This window comes from Macaca mulatta, chromosome 14 (assembly GCF_049350105.2).
Source record: "Macaca mulatta isolate MMU2019108-1 chromosome 14, T2T-MMU8v2.0, whole genome shotgun sequence".
NCBI classification, from domain to species: domain Eukaryota; kingdom Metazoa; phylum Chordata; class Mammalia; order Primates; family Cercopithecidae; genus Macaca; species Macaca mulatta.
The window spans coordinates 107558877-107572310 of NC_133419.1; the positions used below are offsets into that span (position 1 = coordinate 107558877).

The 13434-nt window shown below is 34.0% G+C and overlaps 1 protein-coding gene across 1 annotated transcript in view; it reads right to left on the minus strand.

The window, feature by feature from the left end:
* GUCY1A2 (guanylate cyclase 1 soluble subunit alpha 2) overlaps positions 1–13434 on the minus strand; it is a 327329-nt gene that overhangs the window by 10363 nt on the left and 303532 nt on the right. The window contains exon 7 of the mRNA XM_002799787.4: positions 12884–13038. Within this exon, the coding sequence (XP_002799833.3) occupies positions 12884–13038 (155 nt within the window). The remainder of the gene's footprint in view (positions 1–12883; positions 13039–13434) is intronic.

Below are 13434 nucleotides of genomic sequence, written 5' to 3' on the forward strand. Positions count from 1 at the left end.
TGTATTTTGTTTTTATTATTGATCCATTTTCAAGGGAAATCAGGGTCTAAAATAAATCCTTTTGAAAATACAAAAAAAAATAATAATAATTTCGTACACCTTGTTTTATATGTTTTCTTTTTATGCATTTTGGCTTAGTCAGACATTGGACCTGGTAAATTAATCCTCTAATTTGTTTTCCTTTTTCTCAAATTATTCCCTCATTTTAAAACATTCTGTTTTCTGGAAGATTGCATCCAACATTATTTTCCAACACGTAAATAATTTTAAAATTTCAGATATATCATTTTAATTTCCACTCTTGTGGTATGATTTTATTTTTTCTTGTGTTCTTACTATTTTAAATTTATGAGAATATTCATCTTTTTATAGTTTTCTTTAATTCTCTATATTGTCTCTTTTTCCTCTAGATATTCATTGACTAGATTTTGTTGCTTGCTTTTTTGTTTTGGTCTCTTTTTTTCATGTCAAGGCATTCAACAAATTATTAATGTCTGTAAATATCTTTCTATTTAAGTGTAAGTCATTACGACATGGTTAGAAGGTTTGTGTGTAGCAAAATATTGTTGAATTGTAGGTTTCCCCTGGCCATTTCATTAGGGTTCCCAAATATCGATATATTTACTGTTTTTCCTTTGGTCCAGTTTGTCCAAGTAACAATATTCCGGTCATTCCTATGGTATTACACCTGGCTTTCAGCATTCTGGAAGTTGAATTTAGGAAATAACCTGGGAATCTCACTGTTATGAATGTAGACTTTTATTTAAACCTCCCATATTTACCTTCCTGAATTTAGAATTCCTCTGGTTCAGTGTCTCAGGAGAATAAACCTCTTATATTCTTCTAGAGTTAGCTGTGCCCCAAAATTTGTCCTCCCTTTATTTATTGGTAATAAAGTTCTACAAAAGTACATGACTACCTAGCTTGAAACTACATTTCCCAATTTCCCTAGCTACTACGGTTCTGAGTAATTATTAGTTTCCTAAAATAATATTGACCTGACAAAGTTTTGAATGGCAGAAGTGAAGTAGATCCCATTTCTCTTGGCAACTGACCATTAACAGTGACTACTGATGTTGGAGTTTTGCAGAAGCAGGCTCCAGTTTCTAGCTTCCTAAGTGTCAAGAAAATGCTCCAGTACTGGTGACATGTTAGTCTAACAGCTAACTTCATGATCATAGAAATGCATATTTAGGCACCCATTTTTTAGTTTCCTGATGTACAGAGGCTAGTATGGCTGTGGCCATGGCTCCTGACCTAGACTATTCCAGTTCCCATGGTGAGCACAGGGGTAGGAGCTTGTGTACTTGGCCAGTTCTATATTTTATGGGTATCATTTCAAGATATCCAGCTTAGAACCTGATTTTTACCTCTTCTCATGATTCTGTAAGCACATTATTCTCTGTATATCTTCCTACTTAAAATACCCTAGAGTGTTTTCTACCCTTGTACTTTTTCTGGAGTCTATTTTGGTCATATTTTGGATCTTTTAGACTATCCTTCTAATTAGGTTCTGTGTGTGTGTGTGCATATGCATGTGTGCATGTAAACAGGCTGATATTTAGATTCAGAGTGAATATACTTGCTTCTTAACCACTCCTTCTGTAGGAGCTGAGACTTCAGCTTTCTTTTAGACATTAAGCCAAATATCACTCAGGCATACGCTTTCCACCTTCCTCTTCCATTTCCAAATCCTCTTCCAGTCTTTGTGTGTTTGTATGTGTATATGTCATTTTGTTCCAATATAATGGAAGAGAGGAAGGTGGAAAGTGTATACCTGAGTGATATCTGGAAGTCATTTTGTTGTTGTTTCAAAAAAGATTAATGATTAACTTCAGAAAAGGATAATGATAAACTCAGGGGCTCGATTTGCTTAATTAGAAATTCTCTTGTTACAAATTATTCACCTGAATATCTTTTTTTGCTAAGGAATGCATTCGGATTTTTTTGGGTGTAGGAGAAGGATGACAGTTCTGAAAAGGAAAATAAAAAACATCGAGACACATTATGTTTTCCTAAGCGTTGTAAAGTTCCTGCATTTTTCCTATTTATCTTCTTCTTTCTACTTGAATGGAAGAAAAGAAGGAACTCTGTCCTGTATGTCTGCTTTGTGCTTCCCTGCTCCAAGATCTGATGCAGTCTGAAGATAGGTCCAATGAAACTAGTTATTGAGTCAGCTAGACAGCCTGAAATCCCTTGAAATGCAATGATTCATTCTCTGGAAATACACCTTTCCAAATAAGGAAAGTAAGAATCTAGCTCACGATGAAATAAAACAGAAAAAGGATCTCACCAAATGTTTATGCATTTTAAGGTTGCAAACATTTTTACTTGCAGATGTTGAAGTAATTTTATAATTTGAGGCAATCTGTGGGATCTAAAATTCAGGCTAATAAGTTCTCCAAAAGGGATAGTCTTCCTGTATGTCCCCTGGAAATGATGAGGCAGAGAGTCTCAGAGGCACTTCAGTGACACCCCTGCACATTTTGTCTGCAATCCACTCTGGAGTAAGTACTGATGGCAAAGTGTGCTTAACTATAGGTTTCACACTCTGCATATCTGGTACCTGCTAGAGAGTGTACATCTTCTGGGATGTTCCTATTTGAGTGGCCAAACTAATGCCCTTTACATTCTTAAATTTTAGGATGCTAAAGATCATTCCACCACTGACTTCTTTGGACCCTGTCAGTTTTGACCTTTAACAGCCTAAAAACTCCATTTCTAGTAAATGTCAAGGAATTTAAAATTTAAAACATTCACGCAAAAGTTTAATATGTCTATAGACAGAACTTGAAAAAGAGATGATAAGTGAGAGGTTAGAAAAGATAACTGGAACCAGTTCTTGTAAGTTAAATAATCTCCTCACATTTTTTCACTTCTCTGACCAAAAGTCTTTCTTAAAAACGAGTTCATCATTGTGCTGGTCTCTCTGTATAAAAGATAAAGAAGTGGAAAGAAGAAAATACGCACAATTATTTTAAAAAGTGAATATTAGTTGATTTCATTACTTCAAAATTAGTACCAAATTAGATTCCTAGACTTAAGTATTCTATGTTCTCTATTTTCTGTATTAGTCAACGAACCAGAAATAGAGTTAGCCTAAATGTACTCTAAGGAGATCATGCAGAATTGTAATAACCTCAGCCCCCAAGAAGGCAAATCAACCTCGGAAAATATTTGGAGGCAAAAAAAAGGTCATACTTTTTTCCTTTAAGAGTTCAGCCGACTTCTTATATGAACAATGTTTTACAGAAAATATTCCTCCACTAAAATTATGCTTCTCAGAAATACTCATTTTTGTAGAGAGAAATGATGAGAGAGAAGAGGTATAGGTAGGCTCAGTAAATCTGATCTCTTACGTTTTAGAGTTTTTCCTTCCCCCATACAGGTTAGACAGAGACAAATTAGTTGATGGCATTAGTTAAGTCACTTAAATTCTCTGGTTTCTTAATTTCCTTGTGGAAAAAGAAAGATTTTACTCTAATTTATTTCAAAGATTAGTTACAGCTCTAACATTTAGTGAAGCTTGAGAATTTATATAGTATTCAGTTTATAGAGGATCATACAAAGCAGCATGATCAAACATGTTAGAGTTGCAAATCTGAAAAATTTTCAAGTAAGATCTCCAGAGGAAACGTTGTCGTGTTGGCCAATATCACAAAAACTGATTAGAAAGCAATTTTGATTTAGTAATAGGTGACTAATGCATGAGAATCTTTGCACTTTAATAAGAGCCACAGAAAGGATTCTTAACATAGTATTTAGAGCAATCAGATTTTTCCTGATGCACAGTGTTACACACAAAACAACAGTGGGAAGAACTGACTGCTAAAAGATAAGGCCCAATTAAGACTGGTTTCAATTCTCGAGTTTAAAAATGAATACTCCAAACATACTGTATTTTAATAAATATTAAAATGTATTTAAGTAATACAATTCATGATCAGTTTTTTAGAAAGTAGATTGCCTTGTTTTGAGGGGATTTGAAACAGACATATTTCCTTAATATAACATAGTACCATATACAAACGAACAATATAAAATTTTGCCATTTCCTTCAAAGAACAATGTACACACAATTGGAAAAAAGGAGAAATTTAAAACGATATAGAGGCTTGATTACATGCTAAACCTAAAAGTAAGAACTTTAAAGTTAAAAATATATTCATAAGGCATTAATTCTGAAAGTGAATAAATATGGCCTTCCAATTTCAAGGCACAGTATTAACCATACAATATATAGAATGGCTATGTGTTTTTGCCCAGTCAGCCCCGTCAATTATTTCTTTAAAGTTTTTTCATGTCTTCTATACCTCTAGTCCCATGATGGCCTTAGTTCATGACTGTACCTTTGGCCTGGAACAATGCTGTTACCTCTTATCTTATGGTCATTTCACCTCTAGGTATTCCCTACTTCACTCCCTGTGGAAGCTCTTCTTTGATCATGTTGTTTCCAGGCTCAAAAACATTCAGTGGGTCTCTAATAGTATATAAGATCCTCTGTTATGTAAGTTGAAAAATGAATTCTCAGCTTTCAGCTTTCACTGAATGTTAGATCTTTTTTTTTATTTTTATTTTTTATTTTTATTTTTTAGAGACAGGGTTTCACTCTTGTTGAAGCTGGAGTGCGGTGGTGTGATCACGGCTCATAGCAGCCTCCATCTCCTAGGCTTACATGATCCCCCTGCCTCAGCATCTTGAGCAACTGGGACTTTAGGCACACGCACCATATCTGGGTAATTTTTTTTTTTTTTTTTTTTTAAATTTTAGTAGAGACAAGGTCTCACTGTGTTGCCCAGACTGGTCTCAAACTCCTGAACTCAAGTGATCCTCTCCCGTTGGCCTCCCAAAATGCTAGGATTGCAGGCATGAGCCACTGTGCCTGGTCTGGATGTCAGAACTATAATAATTTTTTAAATAAGCATTTTTTGGAATAATGTTAGATTTATAGAAGAATTGCAAAGATACATAGTATAGTTCTGCAAGAAGTGAGTTCTCTCATAGTCTTTACTCAATGTCATCTAATGTTAACATTCCACTTAACCTGGGTACATCTGTCAAAACTAAGAAATTAACAATGGTATATAACTATTAAGTAAATTGTGGACTTTATTCAGATTTCACTGATTTCCTATTAATGCTACTTTTTCTGTTCCAGGATTTAGTATAAAATATTTTTAGAATTATCTAGACCTAACCTAGTTTATAATTTATAAGTAAATGAAAGATGAGATCATTTATGTGGCTTATCCAGGGTCATAAACTAATTAGTGGCAGAACAGGAATATGAAATTCACATTCTTTTATTTGGTCATTTATTTAATCTGTCAGTAGTGGTTCTTAATATTTTCTGAATCATGGTCCACTTTGAAATCTGATGAGAATATTTAAAAAAAAACTCTCTCCAGAAACAAGCACATGTGAGTATGCGTAGAAAATGCTGCATAAATACAATAATCATAAGGCTTAAATGTAACAGCAAAACCCCCCAAAACCTCAACAGTAGTACTTTTAACTATGTTCCACCTTGGATTTTAAGTCAGATATTACTTGAATTGTTTCCACAGCCAAACATGTTTAACACTTACTTTTCTAAAGAACTTGGCCTTTTTAGCTAAACTGTGGATATCTAAAAGAAACTTCAGAAAGGATTATTAAACCTGTGTTAATTACAAAATAAATATTGACCTCCAGGCCACTAGACATGGTGCCATTTTTAATGGAGAAAGGGAAAGGAGAATGTAAGGAGTGACTTTTTCTTTTGCTTTAAATCATGCTTAATTATCTTAGTAATTAATTTTCACTTTATAGTATTTTAGATAATGCGTAAAATTTACTTAAACTTGGCATTATTTGTAAATGTTATTTATGACCAATGAAACAGTATTTATACTTCAAGGAAATTCTTTTTGTGTGTGAAATTAACAGATGTCTCCCATATAAATAGGAATTATCAATATGAATACCAGATTAATGCCTTTAAATTCTGAATCCTAGAACTAGGTAATTAACTTTTTAGCACTGCCATCATGAGAAGAGAGAACCACCAAGCTTTCCCTTCATACTAGTTAGGAATGGGACCTAAAGAAAAACAGCAAAACTTTACTTCTAGATTTAATTTTATGCCTAATCATACAAGCCAAACCTATGCCAAATAATAAACTAAATCATAAAGAAAAATATGTCTAACTTGCCAGGCTACAGGAAAACTACTAGATAAGAATTTCTTGAAGTTTCTTTGGATCTTTCCCCACATTAAGCATCCATAGGAAGAAGAGTAAATATTTATAACACAGAATGTCACCCTTGTATAATAATTACATTGACAAAGGAACAGAAGCAGAGTTTCTAGCTAGTGTTTTTGACTAGTATTACTGATTATTAAACTATATCCAAGGTACAGTTTGATGAAATAAAACTATAACCAAGAAATGTCATCATTCTTCAATTATTCCATTCATCTTTCTCTGAATTTACCAGAAAGACGCATTCCTCCAAATTGTTTATAAAGTAAATTCCTAAAAGCAAGCCTATATTCCCAGTAAATTATCATATGCATTCGATAAATGCTTACACAAAATGTTTTTTAGCCTCACAGAGGCAACAGACAATGTTCTTTGTCACTTGGAAGTTTCCACTTGCCACAAGTTTGTCCCATCTACTCATGTTCATTTCAGATCTAGAGATACTGATACAGTTAGAAATACAGACACTCCAAATAACCATTTTAGAAGGAATATCCTTCCTTTTTATTATCCTGAGTATAAAAACTCCAGAATAGCAAAAGTTCAACCTGAGGGCATTATATCTACAAAGAGAAAATGAATCTCCCTTGCTCTAATTCCACTTTGCTCCCCACTGCACTCTTCACCATTTTCTTGAAGAAGAAATCCTCTCATTGAGGCCAGTAATATTCAGAAATTAATGGGTTTTTTTAAAAAATAAAATTTGTGCTCATAAAAATAGAGAGTGGAATTGTAGGTATTAAAGGCTAGGGAAGGGTAAGAGGGGAGGAGACGATGTAGAGAGGTTAACAGATACAAAATTTCAGCTAGATAGGAGGAATAATTTCTGGTGTTCTGCAGAACTTGGGGGGAATAGGGTTAATGATAATTCATTGTGTACTTTCAGAGAGCTAGAAGAGCAGAGTTTGAATGTTCCTCACACAAAGAAATGATACATGTTTGAGGTGATATGCAAATTATCCTGACTTGATCATTATGCATTGTAAACACTTATCAAAATGTTACTCTGTATCCTATAAACATGTATTATAATGTGTCAACTAAAATTTTAAAAAAGTAATTATTGTTTTTTTTACATGTTATTTCAAGTAGTTATCAACCCAGTGGGACAGCTTGGTCACGGGTAAGATCTCAGGCTTTGGAGTAGGGCACCTATGGGTTTGAATTATGACTCCCGCACTTATTTAGCTCAATGTTCTTAGTGACTTATTTAACCTAAGTTTCAGATTTTCCCGTCTGAAAAACAAAGATAATCACAATTCAGAACTCACACTCTTGCTGTAATGATTAAATGATAATATAAATAAATTATAAGTAATCCAATAAATGTTTGCTGTGACTATAATGAAATGGTGGAGCTAAAAGATGCATGAGAGCTCATCTAGGTCATCAAATAGCTTAACCAATAGTAGATGCAGTTCTCTTAATTCCTAGGGTAGGAATTATGCACTATATTAAACTCTTACACAAAAATGTGGTCTGTGCAATTTTAAACTTGGTGCTAGAGGTCTAAAGATAAATATAAGTTCTTGAGTTTTGTAAGAGATGATATGTGGGTATCTATGTCTGAGGGCAGGTTATGCAGTGAGAGGACTGTAGTCATCTTTATAAAAATTACTTATGTCTCAGGATAGCTTCTTAGTCTTCTCAAGCCAAGGGCTCTACTGCTTCTTAAATATAGAAATATAATTCAGTTCTGTACTAGATTCCTGTCTTCAGGAATCTATATCTGAAGTCCCACTAAAAATCCTTTACAAGCCAGAGGTCTCATTTGTGAAAGTTCTTTTTCCTCCCCAGATTTTGCTTACATAATTTATACATCGTTGTTGTTTTTTTAAAGTCCTCAAAGAGAGGTATGTAGAAGTAAGATTGGGGCTATATTTCCAGGCAGGTTTTAGCATTTCAATTTTCCCTTGTTGTAGGAAGAATAACCCCCACCTCCCAAGATGTCCATATCCCAATCCCTGAAAAATGTGAATATGTTAGGTCTCATAGTGTGATGGTTAATATTGAGTGTCAACTTGATTGAATTGAAGGATGCAAAGTGTTGTTCTTGGATGTGTCTGTGAGAGTGTTGCCAAAGGAGATTAACATTTGAGTCAGTGGACTGGGAAAGGCAGACCCACCCTCAAGCTGGGTGGACACAATCTAGTCTATTCCAGCACAGCCAGAATAAAAACAGGCAGAAGAACATGGAGAGATTAGACTAGTTTAGTCTTCTGGCCTACATCTTTCTCTCATGCTAGATGCTTCCTGCCCTTGAACATTAGACTCCATGTTCTTTGGCTTTGGGACTCAGACTGTCTCCTTGCTGTTCAGCTTACAGACGCCCTATTGTGGGACTTCACCTTGTGATCCTGTGAGTCAATACTTCTTAATAAACTCCCCTTTATACATACATCTATCCTATTAGTTCTGTCCCTCTAGAGAACCCTGACTGATACACATGGCAATGATGAATTAAGGGCGCAGATGGAATTAAGATTGCTAATCAGATGACATTAAAATAGGGAAATTATCATGGATTATCCAGTGGGTCTGACATCATCACAAGAGTCCTTAAAAGTAGAAGAGGGAGGAAGAGTCAGGAAAAGATAGGTGATGATGGAAGCCGAATTAGAAAGATGAACTATTACTGGCTGTGATAATGGAAGAAGGAGGTTCTGAACAGAGGAATGAGAGTGGCCTCAAAGCTGGAAAACGCAAGAAAGCATGTTATCGCCTAGAACTTTCAGCAAAGAATGAAGGTCTCATGACGCCCACACTGATTTTAGCTAAGTGAGACCTGTGTCAGACTTGTGCCCTACAAAACTATAAAATAATGTTTGTGTTGTTGAAGCCAACAGTAAGTAATTTAGTAAGCAATCACATATATATGATTACTTACTAATTAATTACATACTATACGATTACATACTTACATATATATGATTACTAATGATTACTTAGTAATCATATATATACATAGATATACATACATGATTCCCACATTTAAGCAAAGGTACATAATTCAGTTAATCATGTGATTATGTTACATGCACTGTTTAAAAATATGCACTATTTAAAGTGCATATATTAATAGTGCATATATTATATGCACTATTTAAAATCCATATCCCATAAAAAACTTATCCCATCATTGGGATGATGGGAACAAAAATGTGTGTAAACATATTTATTGAAGAAAAATGAAAATGTCTAATTTGGAAAACTTAAAACTCAATAAAAATTTCATTTTTGTAATGTCAGGTAAATAATGTTCATAGGAACAAACTTTGTGATAATTAAAAAATAGAAAATATACCTAAGTGTTCATCAACAGCGGAATATATGTATGAAATATTAAAATATGGTGGAGTCATACCATGTATGACTGGAATGTCATACAGCAATTAAAATGATGAGCTTGAGCTGTCTGTGATTTAGACAGTCATCAGTAAGGGACTTTTGTTAATAAAAACACATAGGAATAAACTGATTACGATCTCAGCTCCTAGTTACAGCTCAAAATGCACCTTTGACCAAATTATCAAACCCATTCTTTCTTTGGAATTTCCAAAGGAAGATGTTCCAACATGGATAGATCTTAAAAGTAAGTATTAAATTGTGTTTAAAAGAAACCAAAGTTAGTGAAAGAGTCATACAGTAAAATACCATTTATGAAAATTAAAACATGTAAAATAAAATTATATTGTTCATGGATACATATGTAGAAAGTTAATATATAAAACATGGGACTGGGGCAGGGCACAGTGGCTCAGGCCTGTAATCCCAGCACTTAGGGAGGCCAAGGCAGGCGGATCATGAGGTCAGGAGATGGAGACCAACCTGGCTGAAAAGAAGAAACCCCATCTCTACTAAAAATACAAAAAATTAGCCAGGCGTGGTGGCACGTGCCTGTAGTCCTAGCTACTCGGGAGGTTAAGGCAGGAGGATCGCTTGAACCCGGGGGGTGGGGGTCGCAGTAAGCGGAGATTGTGCCACTGCACTCCATCCTGGGAGACAGTGCGAGACTCGTCTCAAAAAAAAAAAAAAAAAAAGAAAAAACAAAACAAAACATGGGACTTTGAAACACACTAAACTCATTAGGCTGTCACAATGAAAGATTCAGAAAATTTCAAAGAAAATGTTTTGTTCATTTTTATTAAAAAATATCTGAACAAAATATAAAGTGTTGAACTGTGGTGGGATCATGGATATTATATTCTCTTTTCAGTACTCCACAATAGTTATAAAAATATTTTTAAAATTATTTGAATATTTCAGACAAAATGCATTTGGAATGAATCATTCAAAAAATGATTTCAATTTATCATAATATCAAAACAGTCCACTTCCAAAGTTTATAATCATATAGTTTTACTAAAAATAAACAGGATAAAAACCTCTCTGAAGATTTCAAGAGAAACAGGTAATGTTGGACATTCTACAGAACGTAATTCAGGGATAAAATAGAAGATTTCAAACTCTCATGAGCTTAATACTGGGTTTTACTTCATAAATTATATTTATTCTAAGAATCTACCCACCTGTCAGCTCAATGTGTCTGTCTATGGCTCTGTTTGATTTTAGAGAGCCTGGGGGTGAAGGTGCAGAACAATAACACAACAGTAAGCTTCAGTGTATGCAGTAGTTGAAATGATTTCATGCCTCAGACCTTGTTAATCACTAAGGATCATCATGAACTGTGAAAAAGACTACAAAAACTCTGAGTCACCACCAAAATGCACAGACTTGTGTGTGGCTGGCAGAGGTTTTTTTATCCATCACTATGTAAACAAGGCCAGCTACTGTTAACGATGTCTACGCTCAGGGCATGAACTCCTCACACAGGTTGGGCCTATTCTTTTACACATCTTTTTTTTTTTTTTTTAAGTGAAGCTGTCACAGAAGACATAAATCTACACTAAGTTACACAAACATGGAAAATAAGTGTCAGTACCATGATGGGAATAAATGGAACCACGTAACAGGATATGAGTGAGGTAGCTGATCTTCAGTCGCTTTTTTTCATCGTATAGAGCAGAAAGTATCAGACTCACTGATCTCTACTAGAGAATTTGACAAAATTCAATTTGATATGGTAATTATTGTCAGATCATCTGTAATATGCCCAGAATTGTGCTGGGAAAATTGGGAGAAGTTTAAAAGATGCAAATCCTCTTATAAACATCCTGAAAATAGCAGATAGTTCTCAGATAAGTAATGATTAGATAGAATCCTGTAACTTTGTCCAGAAGTTGTTTGTGAGGCCCTCAAAATCTCTTGGGCTCCTTAAAATTAGTAAGAGATGTGTCTTTATTCAAAAACAATAAAATCAAGGTATTCACTACCTTAATGAGCTTAGCAAGAGCTTTAAATGTATTTTTAAATGTGAACTTTCTCTTGATTTTATATTTGAAATTTCAGTTTTCTTTCTCATCTATTTTGCAGAATCAGGAAGTATTTGCTTTTCATCTAAAAACTTTAAATTCCCTCTCTGAAATTTCTGATACCAAATTACCCTCTAATTTGTTGTCAAAAGTTTGAAAATATCACTATTTTATTATTATATTCAACTTTTATTATCTTTATATTCAAATTTTCTGCTTGAGTTTTTGGTAACCATGTCTATAAAAAAATCAATGGCCACTATTCCTACTTTACATTTTTTTCAGTATGATTCAAAGTTACCTAAAACATGAAATTAATTAAGTAGCTATACAGTAATGCCCAGAATAAAGCCAAAGTGTGATAAAGTAAGATATTTTTATGCTTTTCTTTGCTGTTAATTTTGAAGATGTCCATCTTATCAATGTATTTACTCATTAATTTTATAAATATTTATGGAGTGCTTATTATGTGCTAGACATTTTTATAAGTTTGGGGATATAATGATGAGCCAAACCAGACACAAAATAAGAATGAATCCAGGAGGCAAAAATGTGTAGTGTTGTCAAAGATTACCTTTAAGATAAAAAGAATTTAATGTTTTACTCTGTACCTGGTACAGCAGAGCATTCAAAATCCAGAAGTCCAAAATGCTCCAAAATCTGAAACATTTTGAGAACCAACATGACACTCAAAGGAAATGCTCTTTGGAACATACTGGATTTCAGATTTTCAGATGTGGGATGCTCACCAGGTAATATAATGCACAAATATGCCAAAACTCAAAAAATTTCAAACTGTAAAACACTTGTGGTCCCAAGCATTTTGAGTAAGGGATAATTTATATATATAAAATATATGTACAAAGAGTCCTTATTTATTCAAAAAAATAAAAACAGTCCAACCAGCATTTCTATCATATTTCTTTCATTTTTATAAAGTTTGAAAATATTGAGATTTCTATTATAATGCAGATCCTTAAGAACATTTGCTTTCCTGTATTTTAAACAGATACACTTAAGAAGGACAGAGACTGTGGGAAATGACAAACTTATTTTACTTCTCAGTCATGTGAAATATTTCATGCATTCTCAAAGCATGCAAATAAAAGTTTGTGTCACAATTACTATCTTTCGGGTTTAGGTGGTTCTACTCATAATATCTTGGAGAATGACAGGATCAAGAAAAAGAACAGGGTTTCACAAATGATAGACTAGCAGGCCAAAACAAAGCCAAAGACAGGAAGGAGGCGGCCGGGGAACACTTACTGGTAAGTGGTTGGGCTGACATTGATGCGCCGAGGGTGACTTCCTGACTCGAATTTGCTTGCCAGCGTGACATTATTTCCAAACAGGCAATAACGTGGCATTCGCACCCCAACAACTCCAGCCAGCACGGAGCCCGAGTGAATTCCTATCCTCATCTAAAAAAGAATGAAAGAGTAAAAGGAACACATTTGTTTCCATTTGGTATGCAATTATTTTAATGAAAGGCACTGCTAGTTAATAAATTAAACTATGAGTTCCTCAAAGACAGGAACTGAGTCCTGGTCATTTTTGTGAGCCTAATAGCTGGATCATTATAGTGCTCAAAGAACATAAATGCTATGGAATACACAAAAGAACATAAATGCTATAGAATATACAAATGAATAAGTATATGAAAAAATTTATGTTTAATTTGCTACATAAATCTGATTAAGTTACAGGTTAAATCAGATTTCATCTGTATATAATATGGTCTAACTTGAAGAGTGTATTTTTCTCCAGTTTCTCCCTCCAGTTATTCTTAAATAAAACCTTATTTGTTTCTTTCATAG